Raw genomic sequence first — 27,919 nt, 5'->3', positions numbered from 1 at the left:
CTCATTTGCTACTATTCTGATATATGATCACTATTCCTAGTTCATAAATAATTCCTGATTTTACACTAAGTTCTATCAGTTTCCTAACCAGCCTGCAATGCATGAGAGGCACTTTTACGTACCACTGCTATCTCGATGCATTTATCTTGTGTGCCTAAAGCAAATTAAATACCTCCCCTTTCTGCCACACTATGGCTGTTCTCTCTGGAAGCCTCACCTTCAGTACCCAGTTCAAACCCTTTCCCATGCTATATTTCTTATTGCTCCAAGTGTTTGAGATAAGTAGATCAAGAGTGGGTGTAGAAACAGGGCAGAAATCCAAGGCAGAGTTCCTTGTAACAACACAGCTTGACTTGGAAGCAGCTCTTGCCATGAGTGTGCAGTCTCAAAGGGGAAGATCTTAGCAAAAAATAGCTTATCAGCTCACTCAGCTGAGGAAAAATCCCCAATATTTCAGCAATTTCAGCCTATCTGGGGAGTTGTGAAGAACTGCCTCGATGCAACGTGAGCTGGGCTCACGGGGGCACCAACCCAACCACCCCCATGGACTCTCTCCTGTGCTGCTTGGAACAAGGGTTAAGATGTTTTGGCCAATTAAACCCATCTAAGAGCATTTCAGTGCCCTGGAGCCTCTGCTGGGCTCTCTGCTCCATCCAGGCCCGTGCCCACCACTGCCAGCCACGTTTCTCTGTTCAGTTCAGCCGTTTGCAGAGCTCTTCTCACCATCGGTCCCAGGGTACCTCGGGATCCTTTGGGGCCTTGGTTCCCCTTCGGCCCCTGCTTCCCTGGGGATCCCATCTCGCCGAGCTGCCCCTGGTAGCCTTTGCTGCCCTGCAGAGCAAAGACACCGACATCAGTGCAGGACAAAACTCCTTCTGCAGGAAAACATCCCAGAGGAGTGACGAAAGGGAGAAGCACAGGCTGTGATGTTATCAAAGGGAGATGTTCCTACCTTCTGGCCAGGCTTGCCCTTTTCCCCCTGTTTTCCTGGTTTCCCTTCTGGTCCCTGGAAGGAAAAAAAAAAAAGGCTGTTGGAATGGGAAACCAAAGAAGGCACATCCCAACCAGACACTCCCAAGCCATTTCCCTAGCACACACAAACCTGAGAGCATCCTCACCCACACGTGGGGGCCACCAAGGAGGCCAGGAAGTTGTGCAGGTCAGATCACAATCCACAGGTGCTACAGCTGGGTTATGCCTGAGTTTGGTCTTTAGCTGCTCCAACACATGGAGGAAAACTCATTGCTTAAAGGTGGAAAGGTCTTTGTGCTCAGGGGACTATTGGGGAACACAGCTGAAAGGTGACACTGTGATAATTGTGATGATGATGACTTTGAAATCATATCTTGAAGATAGGTGGGTCATGGAAAACTGTGCCCATCTGTCTCCAAGGGTGCAAAAGAAGGATCTCCAGAAGTGCACCTACCCAGCCTCTGCTACAGAATGGGCTGAAATGTGGAAAACACATTTACCCTGATTCCCACAAAAGGTTTCCTTTGGTTCACACCTGAGATGCCATCTCTGCACCACTACTCTACCAACAGTTGTATCCTTCATCAGCTTTGGCACTAAATTAGGTATCAACACTTTTTATATAGTTTTAGGAGCCTACCAACAGAACCCATCGATTCCACAGCACTTCTCCTTATTTTCACCTTGTGAAAAAAGGCAATGGTTTCATTCTCTATGCACCTACCACACACAACTTCCTGCTCACAGTGAAAACCCCCTCCCTCCATTTGTATTATTACTGCCACACGCAGAAACCACAATCTACCCATCAGGCTTCTAGAAATGCAGTGGGATGCAAAACTTGAGGTGGGAGCCATGGCAAGCAGAGACAGGAATGCTGAATTGCTTTCAGAACCCAGTGTGGGTGCAGAACCTGCTGCCCCTCCTCGCACCCACACCACAGATGTGCTATAATGAGCAGCTAAATACAGCAGCCTCTCCTTAGGGACCTCAGGGAGCTCATTTTTTATCCAGTGTTTGAACCTGTTGGCTGCAAGGGAGACAGCATATTTTGAATTTGACAGAAAGAAGCAAAAGAAGTATAACTGAAGAAAATAACTCATGCTTTTTGGCAATTGTGATAAACTTTTCAACAGCATCTCCACACCAGCACCACATCTCTCCCTCTGCTTCCCCTCCTTCCAGCTAAGAAGGTATAATTTTCACCATGGTTGGTGTTGCAGCCTTAGCTGAATAAAAGCAACTTATAAAGTGAGACATATCGGGGGGTTTTCACTCTGATCTGAAACATGGGCCTCAAAAGTGCCTGCTCTGAACACAAAGGGGCAATTCAGACTTATTCCAACCCTAAAGGATTGTGCCAGTTCACTTCCCCAGAGGGAATAGCTGCATTTTACCTAAGTCAAACATTTCAGGAGTCAACCTTGCCAACACCATTAGGCCTCACAAAGCACAGGTCCCTGCAGAGGAGCATATGAGCCTTGTTCTGTGTCTTTTACATACTGCTCAGGGCTTTTTTTTTTTTTTTCGTGTGTGCTATTTTTTGCTGCCACTTTCAAAGAGATCACTTTTGGAACTACTTTCCCACAGATGCCAAGCAGCCGCAGTAGATGATTGGTGCCAAGCCTCCAGCATCACCCACATGATTTACACTTTTGACAGGAGTACAGAGAAGTCCTCACTAATGAAAGCTTCAGAAATGGCCAGACCCTTCCAGCTCCACAGCAGCTCACTGTGGGACTTGGTACTCAGCACCTGAAGCACAGTAACTCCCACAGCCCCTGCTCTGCAGCAGTGCCCTGGCACATTATGGCTTAAATTTTTGGAGAGGGAATAGCGGAATCAGTCATAATAAAGTTCTACTGTCAAAACAAGATGTGACAGAATAAAGAGACAACTGGGGTTTTTAATCAGTTGCATAGTGTTTTTTCATCAGTCTCCCTGGACTGTGCTTTAAGAGCTTGTGGAAGCACAAGCAATAGATGCTTCCTGCAGATGGGAGAATGCCCACTTTAAGCTAGATCTGTTTCTAACCCAGTAATAGCCAAGGCCTTGGTCTTCTCCAGCAGAGTAGTTTTGCACACTTAGATGTGTGAAACAGGAACTGCAGTGCTGTGGCAGCTCATAAAACAAAGATTTCCATGCAAAGGTTCCGTCCCCAGGCTGAGAAAGTGTTATATTTTCTGTAAAAAATGCAGATACCAGTACATTGGTGAGACACACTCTTTATCATTGGGCAGAGCAGGTGGATCCTGTTCATGGGGAGGTCACGAGGATCTCACAGCTTCTTCAGCAGAGCCTGAAGGTACAGCCTGGCTCCCTCCACCAGGATACATCTCCCATGGAAGTTTCATGACTGAAACTTGATTCTACTCTGCATTGGAAAATGTCTTTGTTTTTCAAGAAGACAAGTTCAGGCTTTAAATTTTCCCATCTGAGAAACAAAATTTCCACACTGCTCCTAAAATCTGTCAGCATTCAAGTTCCTGCTTGCACTCACCATCACGGAGTACAAATAGAATCATCTGGGAGAGGGTAAACAACAAAAACCAAACCAAACTTTGACAGTCCAAGTCCTGCTTGCAAAAATGAGCTCAATCCACAGCGAGCCTGTGCCATGTACAAACAGCTTCTCAGACTTTCTCAGGGTTCCTTCAGGTTGTCTTCTCCCTCAGTGGTGGATGAGGACACAGATATGGGCTCCAATAAACTCCTTGTACCATTTTCCCCTTATGATGCATCGGCCTCAGGGAGCAGGGATGTTCATCTGCTCCAGAAGCTTCTCCTGGGTCCTCCAGCTGGGGTGCAGCTCTTTCTCTATTGCTGAAGAAAAAAACATTGGCAGCATCACCAGCTCCTGTCAGTACAGGGAGATGAGCTGTCACTCACAGGAAGCCATGGAGACCTCGTTCCAAGCCTCCCTTGCTGTTCTTGACTCTCATCCACTGGTTAAAAGCTTGGCTGGTATTAAAAAGATGGGTCAAACCACGCTGGCGATGGCACCGGCAGAGATGTGGCTCAGATTTTGACTTACTGAGTCACCTTCTCGAGAGGAATAAGCTCTATCAGTCAGGGATATTTCTGTGCTCTCCCAGCACGCTTTCTAGGACTTTGGCCAGCAAGCTCTGCTGGTGAGTGGGAAGCCTACCATGTGTCTGATTTTCCTGGATATGCTTTCTCCAACAGTGCAGGAACTCTGCCCAGATGAATTTAGAGGCAGTTCAGCACTTGTCTGGGGTTCCCAGATATGTGATATCTCTACTTGTGATGATCCAGATGTGGTTGCTGTTGCAATCCCAGATGTTCCCAGGGCACATACGCAGGGTTTTGCACAGTTCCCAGAAATCACTGCACTGCCCCACTCCACGCATTGCATAGGGAAGAAAAAGCCCAGCAACAGCTTAGGTAGCCTTCAAAAATAATCCCATCCTTTTTGTCTCTGTTCTTCTGACTTGTCTGTCCAGGGATGAAAAAAATCAGGGCCAGAACAGGAAGAAAAAAATAAAGGATAAAAATAAAATTCAATGAGATGGTATCTTCATCCAGGCTCTCCCCAAAGTACATCAGGAATATAGCACCTTTTGGTACCTCTTTTACTGCAGTGTGAAGTTCCTAAAGTTCCTATCTTTAGCAGAGATAGGAGTGAGGGCAGAAGATGTACAAAAGCCTGCACATCAAAATAATTAAATCCAAGTTCCCTTTGCTGGACTCACATCAGTAGGGTCACTGTGCCAAGGCACTGAACACTTGGTGCTTTTGTTCCTGAGGTTTGTACACATTTTGTTGTATGCTTTGGGCTACTGGTTTGCTGAGAAAATACATCTTCTTTCCAAGCCTCTTCTGTCAGTGGGACTATTTTTAAATGGTGATTGCTCTTTATATGCTGCATTCTTCACTAGAGAAGCATATCAGTACCTCCAGATGATGATGGTATTTGTGACCAGGGACAGTGGAAAGCAGCAGTTTTATTAAGTCACATGCCTTCAGCTATGCCAAAATATCCAAGGAAAGCAAAAAAAAAAAATATAATCTTAGGTCTAGCATCTTTAAAATTTCATTGTCATCTCCAGTAAGGACACAGATTTACAAGGATTTTTTTTTAGTATCGCCTTAGATATTCCCCTAAGGGAAAGAGGAATGGTTTCTTTTCCAATGCAAATTGGTTAATTTTTAAAGAAAAAGAAAAAGAGACTTCCAGCTGCTGATGGCCTTGACAGAAAAGTCAGATCTATTGCCCAGCACAACAGCAACGTTTAGTGGGAGCAAATAGATGAGCAGCTCAGCTTTAAATTCTCCAGACATCAACAGTTGAAATCTATGTTCCGACAACAACATCCAGAAAAACAAAACAAGGAAGTTGAATGAACTGCAGAGAGATATGCCCTGAACAGAGCCAAAGAACAAACAGGGCTAAAATCCTGACCCAAACTTCCCCACATCCAGTGATGCTCTTGCTGCAGGCAATGGGTCGGGGAAGTGGTAACAGAGATGTGACTCACCATCCTGCTTTGGCTCTTGGCATTCCAGAGGGCAAATGTGTTCCTGCCTTCCTTGCAGCACAGCACAGCACAGGAAGGAAGCCCTCAGGGCACAGAACTGGTGCGAGAGCTTCCCAAAGCTTGCCTCAGGTTGCTTCAGATTGCTCAGGACTGCTGTGGAGCAGGAGCATATTTTCAAACTATTTCTTTTTTTTTTTTTTTTTTAATGTGTCATTGAGTGAAGGTCTGAGGTCACTCCTCCCTCCCAAAAATAAGGCAGGAAGAAACAGAACCACCAGAATACAGCTACTGAGCAAAGGAAAAACAGTGACATGGTGACAGAGTTAAAAAAGTGATAGTTTGAGGCACTGGATGTAAAAAGGGCAGGAAAACTAAAAGCAGCAATAAAGGTAGGAAGCATGAACCATAGGATGACCATGCCCATATTGTCCAGGCCCAGCCAGTGAGCTCATTTAAAGGGAAATGAAAAAGCCCTATATAATTTCCTACTGCTCAGCAATGTCTCCATATGAGAACCTCTACTTAATAAACTTTGATCGAGAGAAGCCTCCCCCCATGGAGGACAGTTCACAAGCACTCAGGAAATTAGTGGGATTATTTAGGCCGGGCATTTGAAGACATAAATGTTTTGGATTTATAAGAAACACATTTCATAATCACTCTGCCTAGCAGTAGTCTGCAAGGGGAGGAGACAGGGCAGCAGCTCCTGAATGAGTATGGGGAAAGAAGAAAGACTCAACTGTTCTCGAGAAGAAAGACCTGATTGTACTGTGAGGTTCAGAGGGTTTCACTGGGCAGCAATGGGCTCTTGGCCTGCCTGTGGAAACCCAAGTGGGGAGTGCAGGTAGAGCTGGCTGGCTGTGCTCAAAGAAGCAGCAAATTGGGGAAATCCTATAAAAAGGTCTTGGATGGCAAGACTACAGCCAGAGTCGCTGTGACTTTCCTTTCAGCTGAGCTCCTCAGCTTAAAATGGGAATCCAACCCAAAAATGTGTATCCTGAACTCTCTGCTTAAGAGCAAACTCTTATCTGCATGCAGCTGTTGCTCTGAAACTTGCTGCTTTCGGTTTTGTGGAGGAGGAGGTCTATTTAACTTGATTTTTCTGAGCAGCCACAGTGTAAGGCAGCAAAGAGTCATGTACAGAGCAGTGCTGTGTTCTCTGAGCTGCTCTGGTTCAGTCTGATAGCTCTGACTGCCACTATTGTTTCTGGGATGATTATTTTTTTCCCCCATTCTCTTTGCCTCTACTTCTTCATCTCTAAGAAAGCACCGGAGCCAAAGGTGCCACTAAAATGCTTGATGGATGAGTGGGAAGTGTAAGAAAAGTGCAAGGCCTCATCCGCACTGAGCTGTGAAGCTTTCATACACCAATGAATCCAAAATGCTCCAAAAAATTAGTGTTGGAATCTGACAACGGGAAAAAAAAGAATAGAGAGAGCACCTGGGCAGCACAACTCTGACTGACACTCCCCCAAACACTAAGGGTTAATATCTTCCTTTTGAAGGACACAGATGCCCTCGGGTTGTGGAAGAGGAGGGGAATGAAATCCTCTCTTGCAATAAGGAGGGGAATCTTGGAGCAACTGCCCAAAAGTGTGTCTCCTTCGTCTGAGTCAGGAAAGAAAGCGTGCCAAGTCAATGGGATTTATTTCAAATTCTGGCTCATTTTGACTCCTATTAACTCTAAACGAAGACCAGCTGGGATCAGCCTGCCTTCCCCAGCAGCAGAGCCTGCGAGGGCCAAACAGCCCCTCAGCTGCTGAGAGCAGCCTCAGTTGCTGCAAGCAGCAGTTCCCTTGGGATTGGGAAAGCTCTGTGATTCCCTGTAGGATGCACAGGGCTCACAGGCAGCCCTGCTCTACTCCAAAGGTGTCAGTGGATTTGGTGGACTGAGTGACAGAGAGCAGGATAGCAAAAAAGTGTGGGAAAACCCCACATAATAACATCACCCAAACAACAAAATCCAGCATGTACCTCTGCATTAAGAGGAATGTTCAGGAAAGGCTGACCCTGGGGCCACCAGCAGGGGTTATCAAAGCAAGAGGAGAAGCTGATTGCAGCTGTGGGCAGAGGTGCCCAGGGATGCTCACGTTGGGTCCAGGAGGGGAAGCAGAGAGCCCCAGGCCTGCAGCTCCACAGAGAGGCATCGCCCTGACTCTTGGTCTAAAACTCTTCAAAGCAGAGGTTTACAGCATATTTGACTGCACTTCTGAGCATCTTTATTCACTTCTGTTTTTTTGATGCAGGACAAACACCTGCTTATGGTTTTCCTGGGTGTTGGTCTGCACGAGTAATGTGCAGTAAGTAATTACTCCAGGGCTGTAACTCAAGGACACACCATGGCCAAGTGCAAACACCTTCAGCCCTGGAAACTGGGCTCCAGCATAGGAACTGGCCCCCTGATACAGCAGCTGCTGGAAAGGACAGGCTGTAGGACAGGGGTATGGCCTGTTGTGATCTCTTGGGCCTCCTCTGCCACTGACTGACCTCCTGCATGACCCTGGGCAAGCCACTTTACTGTCTACTCCTAACACATTATTCAAGGGCAGGATTTGGACTAACACTACTCATTTCCTAAGATTAAGGATGTGAGGACCTCGCTGGTACCACAGACACACGGAGCCTGGTGTTCCCCATTCCTTCCTCTGCTCAGTCAGAGGGTGACCCCGAACTCTCTAGCTGGGGGATTTTAAGAAATTTCATTCAAGTAATTGCTCCATAGACATCCCATGGTCCAGGGCACAAAAATCAGCTTTTCCAGGAAACAACAGGTCAGTACATTATCAAAAAAACCCATAAATTTCTGCATGGAGAGCAGAGATTAAAACCAGTGGTGACTCTAGGATTGTCCTTCGGCAACCTCAGTGTTTTCAGGGAGCTGAATGCCATGGATGTGGTGCTGCCAGCTGTGGCTGAGCTCATGTGTATGCAGAGAATGGCTGGATTCAGTGACAGCAGAGCGAGGCGCTTTGTTGCAGAAAACCTTTGAATCATGTTTTCAGTGGCAGGAAACAGAAAAGAACAAAGAGCAAAAACCACTCTGGGGCAAATTCTGCTGTAAGTGATGTTTGGACAACATTCTACAAGAGCAATGTGTTGGATGAGAAGAGGCTCCCGCTCTGCCCTGGCACTGCAGAGCCCAGAGAGCAGCCTGGCATCACAGGAGCAGCTCTGCCAGCTCAGAGCAGAAGGCCCATCCTGGCCAGCAAGTCCTCCTTCCACTTCAGGATTGTAGCCTGTCGATGAGAGAGGGACAAAAATGTGATGGGAAGGATCTTCAGGACACCATCCAGAGCTGTGTGTGGGGTTGCTGCTGCTCTGGGGAGCGACCACAGCACTGGAGCCAAGAGCCACGAGTTCACTCCACGCTCTGTACTGGGCTGGAGAGAGGTTTGATCTTGTGAGTTCCCTCAAAAAACCTTCTCAGCTCTCCAGCCCAGCCCAGCTCTCTCAGTCTCAGCCCTTCAAGCTCTTCTGGGCTGATGGTGCACATCTGCATGCCACAACAGGGCCGGCAAATGCAGCAAGATCTTCTCTGATGTAATTGTTTATGGCAATTCAGACTATTTGAGTGTCTGGCTCAAAGCTTTCTGAGTCCTGACATGGCTTGAATGACACTGCAGATAGGATTTCAGGTTAAAATTGAAGTGGAAAGAGCTCGACTCCCAGTTTTGCTGAACAATGAGGGAATTTCTTGTTTCAGAGCATGTTGTATTTCAGCACTTCCAGGCTCTCCAATTGCTTTCCTGGAACTGCAAACCTCTTGCTATCAGATGTCTGCCATGTATGGCAACCAGCACATTACACAAACCACAGTGTAGAGCCACAGAGTGCAGCTGGAAATGCATCACCTCTCTCCTCCAGCTGGCCTGGGCCTTCCTCAGCCACTGCTGGATCTGTCATCCTCCCCGGGAAGGGCTGAAGTGCCACATTTTCTATCACTGCAGAGGGGAAGCAGCAGAGGGAAGCACTTTTTGGGGGAAGAGGTTACTCTCAGGGCCCACTCTCCTGTGACTAGGTTGTTTTTGGCACACCAGTGACTTCAGCCTCTGGCTTTTACCATCCTCTGATGCAATGAGCAGCTCTGATGGGCAGTCAGATCCTTTGTGAGTGCAGGTTAATCTCCAGTGATGTTCTCCTGGTGTTTCAGGCTCTGTGGCACTATTCCCCCACAGCCTTACAGATGAGCAGATAAATTATCTTTTTCTTTTGGCAAACCACACCACGACACTTGCACTGCTGATGGATGCTTGCCAGAGTTCACCAGGCTGTTGTACTTTCCAGTGTCTCCACGTAGTGAGGAGAATATCCTCATTCTGCCTTGCCCATACAAAAAGTCTGGATTTCCAGCCAGTCTCTCTGAATGCAGATGCCCAAACAGTCCCTGGTGCTCTGCAAGGGGAAGGGATTTTCTGCCTTTTGTTGCTCAAACCAGAGGGCAAATGGCCATGTTCAGAAGAGAGTCAAGGTCAAGTGAAGGCAACAAGTTTGTGTTAGAAGACAGAAACCACTGGGAAGAGATAATACGTGGGCAAACAGCTCAGGAAAGGTGCACATCTCTGGAAATTCCAGTTGGATCTTGCACCGGTGCTCTGGTTTCTCTCTTATGGCCAGAGGGACAACTGGCCCATTCCTCCACTGAGCAGGAACTGGGGCTGAGCAGAGCAGTGTGAACTTGGACAAAGTGACCAAAAGATAGAGGATACTCATTTATCTCAGCTCCAGCTGCCTCAAGCCCTGCCAGCCACAGCTGTGAAGCTCATGGACCATCTCAGCTGCCAGGTTTGTTTGCTGGCGTTGAAACACGTACAAACTACCCCTGGAGACTCGACTGGGGCCTCCCTGCTGCTTTTTGTTTGAGATTCAAAACCACAGTGGAAACCAGTTTTCAGATATGTTAATGCTACAAATGGCTGAGCCTAGTTAAAGCTAAAGATCTCTGAAAAATATTTCCTGAGCACAGAGGGAAGTTTGGTTGTGTTCAGGAGTCGTGTGCTATCAGCATCAGGATGACTCTCTGGAAAATGAAGCCTTGCTCAGGAAAGCCAGATGTGCCTGTGCTGACCCCACTGATCACCAGGTGAGTGTCTCTCTTCTCCAGGACCAAAAAGAGCAGCACAGACCCAGCTTCCTCCAGCTTTCAAAGTTGCTCTGGGGTACCTCCCTTCATCTGCCATCTCCAGGGAGCTCCAGGACTGCAGAGCCTCTAATCTCCTACCATCCTTCATGCTGGCCTGTTGCCACGTTAGGTGTGAGCTGGTCGTGCCAAATTCCCCAGCTCCTATACCTGCTCTGCCAGCACCAGCCTCTGCTCCAGCCAGGATATACAAAACAGGCTGAAAATGTACCAGCAGTGAAGTCAGATCCTTTCAGAGCAATCTGGCACCTCATTTCCTACATCTGTCACAAGGACACTTGATAGTGAAGTGTCACATTCCTGTAGACATAAGCAAAATAAAGATTAAGACTAAACATTTCCTTGGCATTAAGGACAAACCTTCAAGACATGGTGTGGCTGCAGAACCTTGTGATGAAAAGGGTTTTTCCAGAGGTTGTTGCTGTCCATGGAAGGCATATCCCTGTGGGTCCTCCCTCTGGAGTAACATGGGGACAAGCCAAGGTTTAGAAGAACCTTGTCTATGTCCACAATTGCAGATGGGCATCAGCTTCCTCAGACTAATGCCAGCCTCTTCCAGAAGCAGAAGAGGAGCTTCACACCCCCAAATGGAGCTAGAGTTTGTTGGCACAGGTAGCTGCACAGATCCTTGTGTGTGCATCCCTCCTACTGAGGGCACAGAAGCATCAGCACCTTCCCTGTCCCCTTTCTAGCTGAGTAGGATATCCCAACAAATACTGGAGCTGAGGAAAACCCAGGAAAACATAACTGGATCCAGGCAGGAATGTGGTGATACACAGATGTAAGGACTTGGGGGTGTCATGCCAGGAGAGGCCAAATGGAGATACAATAGCTAAAGATGAAGTTCTTAACACCATCTAAACTGATTATTGGACAGCATACACTGTCACATCAGAAGTGTTAAAACCATTCACAACAGGGTGGTGTGGAGTCACTCAGTATCTGCAGCACCCAAACCCAACGTGTTCCCTCTCCCGGCAATCCAAACACCTCCAACACCTTCCCCAGCCGATTTTCATGCCACCATACAAATCCTGCAAAGGAGTTTGTCACCTTGATATCTGCCCTTGGGAGAACAACCTTCACGACTTCCCCATGACAAGATTTTTAATTCTCTTAGTCCAGTAGCCTTAAAGACTTCTGTGCATTGTGCAGTTTGTGGTGGGTTGTGCCTGTGGTGGCTTTTGCAGTGTGTCCTCCAGAGGATGGCTTGGCTGGATATTCCAGCTTCTAACCCTCAGCTGGAAAGTAGGGGCTTGCAGTTATCTCTATCTGAGCTGTAAACCTTGTCTTGACAGAAATCTAAGGAAGATCCCACTGATATTTCTACTCTCCATGGGAATGTAGAATGAAATTCTCAGTAATGGGAAGAGGAAAATTATTTGTGCTTCTGTCGGAGGACTTCCATATTTAAATGACCTCAGTGAGCACAGGAACACCAGGCTGTGTATTAGGTAACAGTGTCTGGCAGGGCAGGCAGCACTATCTGGAGACTGTGCAGGTCTGAAAGTCTGCCTGAGTTTAGGCACAAGGAAATATAAAGAAGTATATTAAAATAGTAGATGGAAATACAGCACTCTGCAGTAAAAAAAAACCCAAAACAAAAACAAAAACTAAAATGGAGTGATTATGAGCAGGAATTTTGGCTCTATTGACTCCTTTTTTTTTTTTTAAATAAAACAGAAAACAGCATCATGTTCCCAGGGACATGCTGGCAAACAGCGGGGACAGAGTCTGAGAGAATCTGTGTTTTATACTTTATAACTTAATATGGCTTTTGCATGATTTTTAGTAGTTTTATTGGTTCTTAAAACATACACGACATAAACACGTGAACCAGCCAGAAGTACAGCCCATGGAGGGCGACTGTCCAGCCATGCCAGTCTGCAGCTGGGAAGGAGCTGGGGTGTTGGGACCACCCTTGTCTGTGGTATGATCCCAGTCCTGAAAGGGCTCCCTGTTGGGTCCAGGGGCCTGTGGCCAAGGGTGGCCTTATTTGGGGCAGGACTATAGGCTTATTCTGCACATTTATGGGGCTGCACTAAAGTATTAAGCCAATGTTTCCACTTTCTAGTTGAGTCAGTGCTCAAATCCCAACCTCAGCCCAAAAATAACATAAATCCATCTATTTTGCTGCTTCCATCTCCTCACACCCTTCTCCTGCCCTCCTTTTAGCCAGCCACAACACCATCAAGAGGAAAATCAACATTTCACCATGGAGCATCCACCCAGGGCTCGGCAGTACCTGCTGGCCCTGCTGCTTCACACCCAGCCCAGGCTGGGATTTCAGAGCTGCCTTTACACTTGGGCTTTTTGTTCCTTTTCCATGGATGTGTGGGGTTGGAGCTGGTGTGTTCCTCAGCTGCATGAGGGGTGAGACACGTGCCACAGGGGAGCAGTGCATCCCACTGAGATGGGCTACCCCTCTGCTAAATCAGCCTCGCTGCTGATAACTCTGATCCAAGACAACAATCACAATGAATAAACCGTGTCAGCAGCCTGATAAACTCCACATTTCAAGCAGAAAGGCCTGACTGGCAGAGCAGCCCACTGGGGCACTGGGCAGAGCCTTCTTCCACCTGACACTGCCCTGCTTCCTCTCATCTCAGAGCCAGAATTAAACTTTTTCTTTTTACAGCACCAAGATCAGACCTCCAATGAACCAGACATGCCCAAGATATTCACTGAGGATTCAGGAGTCATATCCTGCTGATTTCTTCTAGTTGTTTTCTATATTTAAGGGGGAAATCCTAGAAGGGAAGACCAGAAGTAAACAAATACCCATCAGAGAAGGCACAAGGTGGCCAATTCCAAGCTCCAGGCTCAAGCCAGCTGTGGCAACCAGGGAAAAATCAGCTCCTCTCAGTCTTCTGGGCCACTCTCTCTAACACCATGTGGTGTTACAGAGGTGTGGGAAGGAGGCACAAAGCCTGTGGCAGATCAGATTCACATTCTCAAGTGTGAATCCTAGTTGAAAGACCAAACTCATCTCCTGGACATAGTTTTTCATGAAAACAACTCACTTTACCATAATGTTTAGGACAAATTACGTCTCATGTGAGCTCCTGCCCTGAGCAGTGGCCTGGTTCACAAACTCATCACTACAGGGAACCCAGGGGTCACCAAGGGCTGGTTTCACAGACTCACTCGGACACCTGGGATGCCGGGATATCCAGGAGATCCTTCCTTTCCCTTCAGTCCTTCATTGCCTTTTTCTCCTTTCTCTCCTTCTGGACCTTGCTCTCCTTTGTCTCCCTGTGGAAGAGAGGAGAGTGGGAGATTTTCATACCCACACAACATGTGGGTCACTGCACAAAGCTCTTGCAAGGGAAAACCCCACCACATAATTAATATTTCAGGAGTCTGAGAGGAAGAGAGCCTGCAAGAAAAAGGATGAATGAGGATGAGTCATAATACACTTGACATTTAGAAAAAGAAGCAAATCCAGGTTTCTTTTCTTCAAAATCTCTTGGCTGATGGAGAAAGAATTCCTCATCACACAGAGTAACCTGAACCCTTTGCTTCTCCTGCAATAAGGCCTGCACCTCCTACGTGAATGAGGCAGTCTGACATGATTTGAAAGTCTCCCTTGCTTCATCCAGAAGCCCTGAGCTTGGGATGCTGAAAGACTTTTAATAGGACGGGTTTGTCTGGAGCAGCTGCTTAGCTCCTGCTGCCAAACCGAAATCAGCCCAGGGCTCCAATAAACACTCTGTGAAACTGTGTCACTGTGCCCTGTAAAGGATCTATGGCCTGAGCAGTGGGTATCCTGTCAAATCACTGCTCTGACAATTACAGAATCATAGAATCAAAGAATCATTTGGGTTGGAAAAGACGTTTAAGATGAATGAATCCAAACTTCAACCCAGCACTGACAAGCCCACCACTAAGCCATGTCCCCAAGTGCCACTTGTAGGGATAGTGACTCCACCACTTCCTGTTATAATGCCTGGCCACCCTTTCAGTGAAGAAATTTTTCCAAATACCCAATTAAAGCTCTCCATGTGAAACCTGGAATTCATTGAAATTTATGAAAAAAATCTGGCAGATAACAAAATTTCAGTATTTGGCAAGATCAACCAACTGGAATGCAGATCAGAAATACAATGATAGAAGTGTAGGAAGTAAATTTATATCTGCTTTTCTTTTATCAAAATAAATAAAATATTGTAAATATTTTGTATTATTCAGTACTACCACTCAAAATTACATGGAGACAATGATAAAGACCAGTTTTATACTGAGAGCAACATGTGTAGCCAAGCAGCCTTGAACTGAACCATTTTCTTCTTGCACCTGTGTTGGGAGAGCTCAACAAGCTCTCATCTGGTTAAAGAGCACAGACACATCTGCTTAAGTGTTCAGAGACACACCTGGGGTGGAAAGAGCTGGTTTGGTTCAAGAGCTCCTGGGCACAGCCAGCAGAGCAAGAGAATACAGAAGCCTTGATTGTCCTTAAGGAAGAGATTTTTGGTCCAACATTCAGAGATAAGCAGAAGTAGAGACACATGGCAAATAGTTTAACTAGAAAGAAGCAATAAAGTGCATTGTTGTGGGATGGGCTGCTCTTTCTTTCCATGGAACAAAATTGTTGGCCTGTTTGGGAAGGCTGGCTGTGCAGGGACAGGAATCAGAGCCCTGTTCCAAAGGCAAGGTAGCAAACTCACAGCAGTGAGAGACAGAGCAAACCCTGAGTGAGATCCTGGGGCTCTGCCAAGGGAAGGGGATCTGGTTTCTTTACTCTCTAACATTGTTCTGGTCAGTGGTGCAGGGGAGAGTGACGGACAATCCTTGATTTCCCTTGCCAGGCCCAGGAATTCCTGATTAGTTGGAAATTTGATCTGCAAAGACTCAAATAAAACAGACAAATTGTTGGAAACCAGATTTTGAAGAACATGACCTTTTTGGAGATCTGATCAGATGCCAAAAAACGTGGGTAGAGGAGTGAAACAGGCGGGGTTTGTTATGTGTGCTTGCAGAAAAAAGCCCTTAGAGATTGCTGGGCAGAGGTTTATTCCACAGAGGACCTGATAATCCCTCCAGCCTCACCGTGGCTCTGGGAATCACAGGGACCTGAGTGCACAGAGATGTGTGTGAGAGCTGGAGCTCCATGGGAGTGAGGCTTACCTTGATCCCATCTGGCCCGAGCTGCCCTGTGTCCCCTTCCAGCCCGGATTCTCCCTGTGGACAGAAGCAAACACCATGAGGCTGTGCCTAAATGTGCTTTTCCCTGAGCTCATTGCAGCAGCCAGGCTGCAGTGATGGCAGCCCAGCCCTGCACTCTAACATGGCCTATCTCATACCCTAATGCTGAACAAGCTCTTCTTGGAGCAAGAGCAGGAATTCAGCCTCTTGCTCTGTTCTGAGCCACAGTTTCTCCTCCACCACCCGCTGTGGCCTGTGGGAAGCTCTCCTTCCTTGTGGGAAAAGGAGCTCAGTCTGAATTAATTTAACCTGGGCCTTCCTCATCCTGCTGCAACAACTGACCTCAGTCCTGGGAAGGGACACAGCCCCTGCCAGCCTCAATCCGTGCATTCATCCCCCTGCCATGCCCACACAGTGTGCCCAGTGTTTCCCTGCCTGGAGCTGCCTCCTGCTCCGGCCTGCCCGGCGCTGCAAACAGGAGGGGTCTGTTCCCACCTCTGTTCCCACCTCTGCTCCCACACTGCCCCTTTCACCCGGTGCCACACTGGCACCTGAGGGCTCGGAGAGAACCGTGAGCTGAGGGGCTCTGTGGGGAAGGTGCTTCCAGCACCCGCAGAAGGAACAGGGTCAGCCTGCCCGGGCTGTGGGACAGCAAGGACAGAACCTCTGGGGAACTGAGGAGGCACCCCAGCAGAAGGTGGCCATACTCACTCTTTGGCCAACGAGACCTTGCTCTCCAGGGATTCCCAGCTGGCCAGGATCACCCTAAAAGGAAGGGAGCACACACAGGGAGACAAGCTGTTTACTGACAGTGAGGGAGCGTGAAGTTCTTCCCATTGCACTCCTAATTTTGCCTGTTTCTTTCCCTCTCCCACACAAACACCTTCAGCTGAGTTTTCAAAGGGGGTTCAAAGGCCCAGCATAGGGGCAGCAGAGAAGGACGCATCTCACAGGGTTTGTTGCAAAGATGGACAGGACAGGGGTCACAGAGGCTCTGAGCTGCCTGCAGCTGCAGATCCAGAAGGCTTCCTCTGGCATGGTCCTTCACAGACAAGCAGCAGGGTGGGTGCAATTTGGTGTGGTGGCAGACATGACCAGAGTGAGGGACAAAAAAGTCCAACAGCTCTTTTAGACCCAGTTCCAGAAGAACTTGAATCTTTGACAGTAGTTAAATGAGTGAACAGAAGGAGCTGGCAAAAAAATGAACCCTGCCAATGTGGCACTGGGGGTAGGATGGCCATGGGGCATTCTGTTCTGTCTCTCTCCCACTGGTGCCCATCCAAGCAACCTGCTCTGCATGGAAGAGAGCCCAGGAATTGCAGAGCATTCAAGGGAAAAAGGTTTGAGATATCCATGAACCTCATCCTACAGCAAACTGCTCTGCACAGACCAGTCTTGGTCCAGCTCCTTCCACCTTGGAGAAGGAGCAGGACAGGACTCTCACTCCACAACTTCCCAGCAGGGCCAGCAGGTCAAAGGGTGTCTGTGCAAATCATGGTGTCCTGCTCCAAGGAGGGCCAGCCAGGAGCACTGGAGCTGAAACACTCCTGCAGTATCAGGATGCCAAAGACACGGTAGCTCCAGTGAAGTGTCAGAAGATTTGCCAAGGAAAACATGGCAAAGGATGGGATGGGGGTGGGAGTGAAGAGCAGCACAGAGGAAATTGCATTTAATCCCCATGTAGAGTTTGTTCAAAAGCTCTGCTCACAAGAGCAAATGTTCAGACCAAGTGGGTTAGGATTAAATAAAACCCCCTCTGAGCTGCCCAGCATTGGGATTTTACTCAAACAAAGAGATGGCTTTTATGTGGACAAGAAGGTGCATTCATGGTCTGCAGCAGGGCACCCTTCCCCCTTAACCATCAGAGGAGCTCAGTCCCCAGAGAGTTGAGCCTTGGAAACTGTGGCAGGACCTTGTCTGAGGGTATTTTTAAATCTGAGACCTTCCTAAGACTCTTCTGGTTTTGAATTAGAAGCTGCCTGGATCTCTGAGTCTCAAGGACTCCTCTCTCCATTGAGATTTTGGATCTGCAAAGAGTTGAGCTTCATTTCCAAGGCCCTTCACGGCTCTTGAGGCACAAGATCCCTGGGATGAGGCTTCTCCCCAGCACTGACAGCCTCTCCCTCAGGATGGGGCTCAGGAATTTGTAGAAATGGCTAAAATTAGCCCAGTTTTATGGTTTTTTTAACTTTATCTTTTATTGAATGCACTATCTGCTTTGGTTGCTGGAGGGTAAACCTGCAATGTCACTCAGTCCTTTAGGAGCACAAGTTGCCATGTATGACCCCAGTCTGACAGAGAAACTCCACTCAGGGCTTTTCTTACCTTCATGCCAGGTTCACCTGCAGGACCAGGTTGTCCCATTGAGCCTGGCGGTCCCTGGGAAAAAAAAAAACCCAAAACAACAAGATAATGAAAAAACCCATTGTAACAAAGCAGAAAGCAAGATCAAAGACATAACTCCTTTAGCAGAGCTCTCCTGGGATAGCCAAGCCCTGGTTGCAATGCAATTACCTCCCTGGAGCTGGCTCGGGGTCCACAGCATCAAAGAGGCCCCTCGTGCCTGGGTTCTGGGAGGGCTCTGATCAGCTCTCACACCTCCCCTCTTCCCAGCCTCCTCTGCCAAGCACCTTTCTCTGCTCCTTCCAATCCCTCTGCTTTCTAAAGCTAGTAACCCCACCAGGGAGCAGCACTGGAACCAGCTGGGATGGAAGGGAAAAGGCTCAAAATGAGGCTTGGAAGCTCTTTGCAAAGGTCCAGCAGGCTGGGCTGGTACAGTGGGTAAAAGAAATGTTTGGCTGTGCTCTTGCTCTTGCTCCCTGCAGCCCCACATCTCCATTCCCACTGGTGTAAGCACATCCTCTGCACCAACAGGCTCCTTCTGATGAGGGGCTAGTTGCCCCACATCTTCCAGCTGAGCCTTTGCCCCCAATCCCAAAGAGGCAGGGGCATGATGGTGCTGCTAGCTAAAGGGAGCTGAGGGCTGCAAGGTGACACTGAGCCCTCCAGCATAAATTTTTGCCAGATTAGCCCTGACATCCATCACCCAGCTGTCTCTGGCTGTCCAGGGCTAGCAAATATCCAAAGGCCAACATCTGGACTCAGACCAGAAATCCACAGCCCAGGCTGGACTGGCTGAGGGAAAGTTTCTCACTCTCGTGTGAGCACAGACTCTGGTAGAGGGGTTTGGCATCCCTCAAAGAGCCAAAAATGAGTTCTTGACCTGGGAAAAGATAGGAATATCTGACCCCCTGATAGTGGGCTCACAGTCATTTGCTATCTTTAGTACCAAGATCTATTGGGAGCTTTCATCTTTGTATATCTGCTCCTACCTCTGAGAAGCATGGGGAATGAAAGTCTGTAAGACAAGCCCAAAGATGGGACAGTAAAGCTTCTCTTTAAAGGATTTGAGTGGTTTATTTACTTATGATATTTGCATTCCAGACAACAATCTCCCTTCTCTTTACAGTTGGGAATAAAGGAAAAAAGAGCACATAGTCAAGGGAGCTACCCAGGGAATAAAGCCAGTTCCTGGCTTGCTGAAATGGATTCAAGCAGAGGAGGGAGCAGGGTGTGTGTTGGGTTTGTGAACAAACGGGCATGTCACGCAATGAGAAAATTCAAGCTCCAATGAAAGCAAAAATCCTGCTTTGGTTTCTCCAGAGGTGCCAGTGCAGAGAAAGGCTCCTGGAAGAGTTACAGATTTGAATGAAGGTCTGTACTTTCTTGGTTGGCAGCATCCAGAGTGGCTCAGTAGCAGCTTTCCAGCTCCCAGTGTGGTTTACCATGCTGAGAGCTCACTCCATCCAGTCCAGCAGCCATGAGAATGGAAACTTTCATGACTCACACACTTTGCATAGACTGCATTCAAAGCCACCTTCACGTCTGTGTTACAGCTCAGGACCTACAGAAAGGAGCTGTGCAAGGGGCACTGGCACATGTGATAGAAAGAGCCAAGACTGTATTATTTTAAGGGGAGTGAAATAAAGCCAAAAGTGCAGGGGAGTTGGGGGAGACCATGGAGGCATCCCCTGCACTCCACTGGGGCAGTGTTTGGCAGCTGCTGGTTGGTTTTGGTGTGTTTGTGTCGCTGCTTCATGGCAACCACAGCCCAGCAGCACCGTCAGCAGCAAAGGCGTCTCTGAGCTTCCTGCACTGCCTGCCTTGGCCTCTGCTGGGGCTGTCTTGGCCATCTGGGCAGGCTGGCAAACCTGTGTGTGTCAGCAACAGCACCAGGGAGAGGCAAAGACTGGCACTCAGTCTGAATTGTGCTTGTATTGGCTCCCTGACTCTGCACCTTGGTGCAAAAAGTTGGTCCCTGCCATGGTCACCTTTGAAATGTATCTTCTGTTGAGAAGATGGGTCTGCACTTCCACCAGCTGGGTGTCTGTGGCCTGTGATGGAAAGGGTGCTCAGATTTCTGATTTTCACTGTTTGTTTTGAAAGCTGACTGTCAGACTTAAGGGAAATCCTTCCTGCTCATTCCACATTGCAAGGTGTGGAGAGATGCTCCCCTGCACGTTTACTCCTCCCTCAGTCCTGCACTCCTGATGGAAGGGGAGAACAAACAGCAGCAAAGGTCAGACCTACCTTATGCCCCATTTCTCCCAAAGGCCCGGGTGGCCCCTGTGGTCCTTGGGGACCCTGCAAAATACAGACACAAGGCTCTTTTCACACACCTTTCATTTCTGAAGGGCCATCACTTCCATGGTCTGTAAGATGACTCCAGTTCTCCCACATCTCAGAGGAGTTCTCACTGTGCAAGATTTGGCTAGTGGGATGGAGAGGCCAGCAGTGGGTGTGCTGAGGCACCTTAACAGAGCAAAGAGCTCAGAAGACCCTTCATCTCCCTGGCTCCCATCTGAAAGTGTTTGGCTTTCTCTCTCCCTTCACAGCCCAGCACTGCTGGCCCTCCTTGAGGTCTGTCTTTCCCCAGTGATTCCCCCAGAGCTGTGGACTCAGTTCTGACACCATCAACCTCCCTCCTGCTCCTGCTTCCACTCCACCTACACTCAACTCCTCCTGTTACATCTGACCCTGTCCCAGACCCAACCTTGCCCTTCTTTCCTACCTTCCCTTCCAAAAACCACCCCAGGCTGTATCCTACACTCTCCCTGGTAGATCCATGATTCCCTTTTGCTTTCCAGGGTCTGACCTTGTCTTTCCTTATGGCTCCTAGGACTCTAGCCAAGTCTTTCACATCTCTGACCACACTGGAATTGGCAAGGACAGAGAAGCTGGGAATGGGATAAGTGGTGGGGAAGAGACAGAGAAAGAAATGAAGTGTCTGTGTGCAAGGAAAGATAGATGGAGAGAGTGATAAGACACTTGCCGGGTCGCCTGGAGCCCCTTTTGCTCCTGGAGGTCCAGAAGGTCCTTGGATACCCTAGAAAAATGAAAAACACCAGGGTCAGCTCCAACCAAGCAGCAATCCTTCATGTCTCCTGGCAGAAATGTGCATCTCAAAAGTGCTCCAGTGACAGGAGGGGAGAGGTGGCCCTGCAAGTGTGAGATAGGGTCCAGATTCTTCCTCCTGGACCAGGACTCAAAACTTAAGGACTTCAGGTTATGAAAGGAAGTAGAAGGGATGGACACTTACTGGGAAGCCACGTGCTCCATTCGCCCCAGTCTCCCCCATCTTGCCCTGTGAACACACAGTTACAGCAATTATCAGCTGGGGATGTGCTGACACACCTGTGGTGCTCTGGGGACATGTGGGTGTCCCCAGGGCTGGCAGCTCTGGCTCTCACAGGGGACATACCTGCAGCCCATCTGGGCCCACCCTGCCTGGCTCCCCTGGTCGGCCCTGCAGAACAAAAAGACAAAGACACATCCAGCAGGAGCACAAGTTGTGGTGATGCTCTTCTGCCCCAGCCCATCTGCTCTTACATTTCTGAGCATCAAATTTCCCTTCCAGTTCCCTGTAGCTTTTGAGAGGCCAAATGTCTGGGATTGTGCCCCAAGGAACACCCCAACCAGCTGGAAGTGTGGGCAAGGGCCCTGATACCAATACTGAATAGATTTTACTCTGGTTGCAAGACAGACTCGTCCCTGCTGGTTGATCCTCATGGAACAATTGAACATCCCTGTTCCTGGGGGAGGATGTGACCTTGATCCTGCCCAGAGCATTTCACAGCACAGCTGAGAGCAGCCTTGGCACTCACCTTGGCACCTCGCGCCCCTGGCTCGCCTACGGGTCCATCAGGCCCTCTGGCACCCTAGAAGGAGGCAAAAGAGAGGCAGAAATAAGAACACAGAGGATATGGCTCACTGGAAAATCCAGCTGTCACTTTAGCCTTGGCCACCAGGACAGTCCATGAGATCAATCCTGGCTTAGCCAACATATACCTGCTTGGGTTGAGCACAGCAGCTCAGAGCCCAGGACTAAAAAGATTTTTCTGTGTTTTGTTGCTTCATTTCTCACCGTTACCAGCACACAGCACTTTTTATTCCTGTTAAACCAACTACCAACGACTAACCCAAGCCAGAGGGGAAAAGCAGGCCAGGAACAGCCTTATTTCAGACAATGGTTACAGGACTACAGTTTTGCAATGCACAGACAAATTTGCAGTTCCAGCCTTATTGACAGCAAACCTTTCCCTTCCTAGAAACCTTGCTTTTCCAACACCTTTGCCCTTAACCCTTGCCACACCACACTGTCACATGGTCACAGTGCTGGTATGGAGGTGCACAACCCCCACTGTACAGTACCTTCACATTGTCTTGGGCCCCAAATTCCTTCCAAAGAGAAAAGGGTATTTGCTGGCAGCTGAACTCCAAGCCCTCATCTACAGCTGAGTGATATTTAAAGATCTGACTGCTGGTAAGGACCAGGCAGGTGCTTGTGCATTTGGAGGTGGGGAGGGTCTGGTGCTATGCCTGGCATCTGCTCCTGGGTGTGTGAGTGTGAGGTGGGCACAGGGGCCTCAGGAGGTGTGTGGGACACACACCCTGCTGCAAATGAGCAGGTGTGAGTAGCTAAAAATAGTTCATGGTACAGCTGGGGCATCACTGAGCAAGAGGCATCCTTGTTCTTTTAGAGGATTCCAAGTGAGGAGAGCCCTGGGAAGAGGGTGAGGATATGATCAGAGAATCACAGAAAAAATGGTTTGGGTTGAAAGGGACTTTAAAGACCATCCATCTTTCAAGGGAAGCTGAACACACAACCTTCTGCACCGTGTGACCCCCAGAGACCACTGTGTCACACAGACAGAGAATAAAGAGCCACAGTGAAGGAAAAGAAAAGGGTTTAAAAAGAGCATATGAAGAGACTCTATTAACAGACATCATGTCTGTAATCAGTTCATGAGCTCAGTTAGGACTATTAGGCACTACTGCAATATAAATAATAAATAAAAACACAGAGCGGTGCTAGAACGTAGTGGTAAGAGGAATTCTGAGAGCTGGCCAATGCAGAAAGGGGAAACAGGAGCCAATGTGCTTAATCGGGATGCAAGGCCAGTGCCAAAAGTAATAACAGGGCTAGGGAGCCAGTGTGTTAGAAAAGCAACTCCAGGATGACAGGCAAAGAGAGAGACTCACAAAGAAAAGCAGTGTACAGCAGAAATGTATAGGAACCCCAGCCAAATTATTACAGCAGACAAACATTGTCAATATAAAATAATGCAAAAACTCCTACTGAGCTTGGCAAAGCCCTGTGCTGCTCAGAGGAGCAGAGACTGAATAACCAAGAGCCTGTATTGCACTGCCAGTATGGCACAGCTCTGAAGAATGCTCAGCCTGGCCTCCAGGACAGACAGACAGACAGACAGAGGGCTGTGCCCCAGATGGGATCCCCACAACCGAAGGGGGGTTTCACAGCTGGGGCTGTGCTGCACAAATGTCTCAGCACCTCTCACCAGCCCAGCACCCCAAGTGCTGTGGCTCATGCTGGCCCCTAGATCAGAGAGCAGTAAAGACCAGAGTTTCATGAATCCATGTCCCTGTAAACCTCAAAGCACAGTGACAAAGACCAGAAGGCTGCTTAAAAGCAGGGCTACTGACAGCTGGAGTCAGACAGCCCTGATACTTGGGGTGGTGGAAGACCAGGGCCTGGAGGCACCTTGGAGGCTGCCTGGGGTGACTGGGACACCCAGCAAATACCCAGAGCTGCACTGGGAAGGGAGGTGTCAGCGTGGCTCTGATGTTGGCACTCTGGGAAAGCATCCTCAACAACCAAACCATCCTCCCTGAAAACAAACTGTTCCCCTTTTCTTTGAGCAGTCACTTGGATATTTTGTACAATTACATCTTTACTGTCTGAGGTGATGTGGTGACCTGCTAGTGAAGCAGGGGAAGGATGTGCAGAGGGCAAGGACTCCTTAGCTCAGGCTCAAAGTGGGAACAGGGATCAGAAGCAAGCAGGACATGGAAGTTACAGTGATGATCTGGGTTAGAGTTGGCAAGGAAACTGGAATGAGTCTGGCCCCTCCAGACCCACCTTCTGTAGCCTGTCCTGCCCTGTCCAGCCCCTTTGCCAGTGCAGGGGCTGCTCTGAGCCATGTGGAGGCTGTTGGGTGCCCTTCAGTGATGGCTGTGGCTCTTATCAGGGCTGGCTGGCTGGGGAAGTGTTTACAGTATCCTCATCTCTTCCAGCAGAGCCCGGTCACCCCCATGGCAGGATCTGCCAGGGCAGTCTCACTTCACAGGAGTCACCTGCCTGATCCCATCACAGCACATCTCATTGCATCTGACCTGAAGAAGGAGACAGTGACCCTCTATTCTCAACTGCATGTGGCAAGCTTCATCTTCTTCAGCCTCCTGGGCTGAAACCTGGCATAAAGGCTTCCCCTAATCCACCCTGACAGGAAAACCTACATTTAGCCAATTAGTTAAATTTTTAAAACTCTCTTTTACTGACAACGCGGATTAGAGATGAGTGAGTGAGGTCCTGGCAGCTCTCCAGGGAGCATCTCAAAGCCAAGAGCCCCAAGGGCTCCTTAAAGGACCTCAAGGTGCCTTGCCCCTGCAGACCTGGCAGCTTGGCCTTGCAAGCAGGGCTGAGCACAGCCCCTGGGCTCCCCTTGGACCCTCAGTGAGGCCAGGACAGCATTTCCTGTGCTGAGCAACACCAAGCAGCGCTGTCAGAAACCCCAGACTAAACAAAGGGGTTACCACAAAGGCAGGGGAGCCCAGCTACAGGCTTTGCCAGTCCAGGTGAGGCAATAGGGCTATCCTGCTGCTAAAGCAGAAAAGCTCCTGCAGAATTATGTACTGCAGGTGTTTCTGCAGAGCAGCACTGCATTTCCTGCTGTTAAACACCTACTCAGAGCTCAGACAGAGGCAGTGACCAGCCCCTGAACAGCAGCCTGAAGGAGCAGTCAGTAGCTCCTTTCCAAAAAGCCAAAGCTCCTTCCTTACCCAGTTATCCAAATATTGATATTTTGCTATCACAGCCTGGCTGAACAAAAAAGCAAGCAGATGCTTTGAGTGAAGCCAAAGGGAGACATCTCTGGCCATAAATCTGGAACGAGCTTTTCCTCAAACACTTCTGAGGCTTTCTCAGTCAACTAGAAAGATCCTTGGAAGCAGAACAATACCCTCCACTTCTCCATGAACAACATGGCTTGGAAAGGCAAATATTTTCAGGCTTGCTTAGATAACACCACTTTACAAATCCCTGGCATTTATAAATTCCTGCAGTTGGTGATGCTGGAAATCATTGGGTCCATGTGGCAGAGGCAGCAATTCCTTCCCTCTGGCATGGAGCAGCAAAGGGCCTGGAGTGCAGGTGTGCTCCCCTTATCTTGGATTTGCAGGCTTCACTTGGGCAGCAGCTGATGCAGGAGCTGGATGGATGAATGGCACAGTGGAAAAGAGAAATGTGCTTTGGGATTTGAAAATCTCCTCTGTATCACCTGAGCCAGAACCCAGCAGTGAGAGGATAAAATTCTAGAAATATTGTCAGGCACCTTGGCCAGGAGAATAGGGCAAGGGAAGGCACTTTACAGCAGGATTTCAGGTGCAGCTTTAAAATGTGAGTTACAAAATCATGGCTCTGGTTGATATTCAGCTTTTCATAGAGACTCCCAGTCTTTTTGATGATATCATCCTTAGGAGATCACACATTTTCCTGCTGTGAGGAGCTGATTAGCAGAAATGTGCTTTAGGATTTAAGCAACATAGGGGGAGGGGCTTGCTGGACCAACTGCCTCCAAATTTAAGCCTTGATTTGGTTAAATAATTAGGTTTAAGCATGTACATAGCTGTCACTAGCTGGATGTTAAGCACATATCCAAGTGCTACACTGAGTGCAGATGAAAGGAAATGAGCCTGGGCTCACATATCCAAGTTTCTTCTCCTTAGGGAAGACTAGAAAGGAAATAACATTTGAGGAAAATTGTTCAGTATCAGTTTGGTGGAATAAACAAAGACTTGTGAAGGGACAATAGCTCTGTCAGGACCAAAAAGAAGGTTACAATTTTTAAAAAGCTTTTCTTTTAAAAATATACATATCTTGTCACTATAAAAGCTATCACAACATAAATGCAGACCCCAAAAAGTCTCCATTGTTCTTTACAATCGAAACCATATTTGCTATTTACGTTTTCTTCAAAAGCAGAATAACTTTAATGAAGCATCCACAAACAGAGCTCATGGAATCCACAAACATCTGGCAGGGGCTGCATTCATGTTTCCACTCTGAATTGAATTACATCCCTTCTGTAAGCTAGGATAGACAGAGGGTAATGTCTGAAATTACAGTTGGGGGATCATTTCCCCATCCTGAGTAAAGCAAGAGCTGGAATCACAGGAGCAAGTAAGCAAACATGGGAAACTGTGTGCCTGGAATATCTTCTGAGAGTATGAAGAGAAGGAAAATGTGAATGAGAGATTTGAACCAGAAATCCTCCAGGCAGGAGATTTGCTGGTTCTTACAATACTGACTTCCCTCCATCATATCCACTGAAATCTGTAGAATTTCACTGCAAAGCCCAGGTTTGTCCTTCCTCCTGGGGATCTCAGAAAGTGCATCTCTCTGCCTCACAAATTCTGCATGGATGAAATCACTGCAGTGCTCAAACAACACCAGATCTCCACCACAGCACAGCCCAGCAATGGGAGCTGAGAGCAGGAGCATCTGCAGCAGAGCCAGAGGGTCAGTCCTTGCTGGTAGAGCTTTAGGCTCTGATGTCCTATGGGCAAAACCTATTCCTTAATGCTCCCTTTTCCCCAGGGACTGCCTCCTTTCAGCCTCAATGCTCTGCACATCCTCAGGTGACCTTTTGCAGGCACTGCAGCCTGTCAGGATACAGCCACTGCTGCATTCCTGGTTTGCAGGGCAGGGATGCACCACTGCTGCATTCCTGGGTTGCAGGGCAGGGATGCACTTTGAAGTCTGGCTCTCTCTGTCGAGGCATGTCCAGAGGGAGTGACTGGCACAGGACCTGCTGGACTGAACATCTGGAGAGGAAATGCAAAGCCAGGCCATGAAGATGGAGGTCTCTCCTGTGTGATATGTCATTCTGAGGATGGACAGTGCTGGTGGCAGCTGATGTTCCACAGGATTTCTCTGGAGGGTTTGACACCCGTTCTCTGGATCCAGCTACAGCCAAAGGCAAATCCCTGATGTCCCAGGCAACCTCCTTTCTTGGGAGCTGGATCCAGCTTTTCTTTGGGCTGAGGCCTTGAGGCCAGTAGGGATGTAAGAAGCTGAAGAAGGTTTATGTGAGGGAATCTTGGACAGCCCAAGAGCCAGGCACTTCAGCTGCCTGTGTGCTCCTGCTGAAAAGAGGAGCTCAGTGGCAGGGATGGGGAAGGATCCCTGGCTGGCAGCTGGGAAGAGGCAGTTCCAGGACTCCTTCTCTGTCACTGCAAACATTAAAGGCATTGGCAAAAGCACCTGATCCCCTCAGAGGCTCCACCTCTCCAAGAGCCCTCACATTCGCAGCCTGGATCCATTAGAAGGTGTTTCCTCTTCAGCCCCGTGCTGCAGTTGTACCTTGGGATACTTTCCATCATCCATTCAGAGCTGCCATGAAGGAGCACCTCCAGTTTTTCATCCAACATGATCATGTATGTCCCAGACAGCCCAGCTAATCCCTGCTGGGCAGCACAGAGGAACCACACTCCCCAGAAGCCCCTTTGCAAGTGGACCTGGGGGTGAACTCCATGGGCCTTTCCACCAAGGAGCACAGAGGAATGGGAGCTTTTTCCCAGTCACAAG

At 48.5% G+C, this 27,919-nt stretch overlaps 1 protein-coding gene across 7 annotated transcripts in view; it reads right to left on the bottom strand.

The window, feature by feature from the left end:
* COL27A1 (collagen type XXVII alpha 1 chain) overlaps positions 1-27,919 on the bottom strand; it is a 203,893-nt gene that overhangs the window by 21,898 nt on the left and 154,076 nt on the right. For all 7 annotated transcript variants that reach the window (XR_012058524.1, XR_012058523.1, XM_072936676.1 and 4 more), the window contains 11 exons: positions 21,918-21,971; positions 21,515-21,559; positions 21,353-21,397; positions 21,086-21,139; positions 20,344-20,397; positions 18,079-18,132; positions 16,465-16,518; positions 15,736-15,789; positions 13,756-13,863; positions 953-1,006; positions 724-831 (listed from right to left, as the gene is read on the bottom strand). Coding sequence is in view for 5 of the 7 variants with exons in the window: in XM_072936676.1 (XP_072792777.1) it covers positions 724-831; positions 953-1,006; positions 13,756-13,863; positions 15,736-15,789; positions 16,465-16,518; positions 18,079-18,132; positions 20,344-20,397; positions 21,086-21,139; positions 21,353-21,397; positions 21,515-21,559; positions 21,918-21,971 (684 nt within the window). In the remaining 2 variants the exon portion in view is untranslated. The remainder of the gene's footprint in view (positions 1-723; positions 832-952; positions 1,007-13,755; positions 13,864-15,735; positions 15,790-16,464; positions 16,519-18,078; positions 18,133-20,343; positions 20,398-21,085; positions 21,140-21,352; positions 21,398-21,514; positions 21,560-21,917; positions 21,972-27,919) is intronic.

The sequence above is a fragment of the Taeniopygia guttata genome, chromosome 17 (genome assembly GCF_048771995.1).
Source record: "Taeniopygia guttata chromosome 17, bTaeGut7.mat, whole genome shotgun sequence".
Taxonomy (NCBI): Eukaryota; Metazoa; Chordata; class Aves; order Passeriformes; family Estrildidae; genus Taeniopygia; species Taeniopygia guttata.
This window is presented reverse-complemented; position numbering and strand designations above follow the sequence as displayed.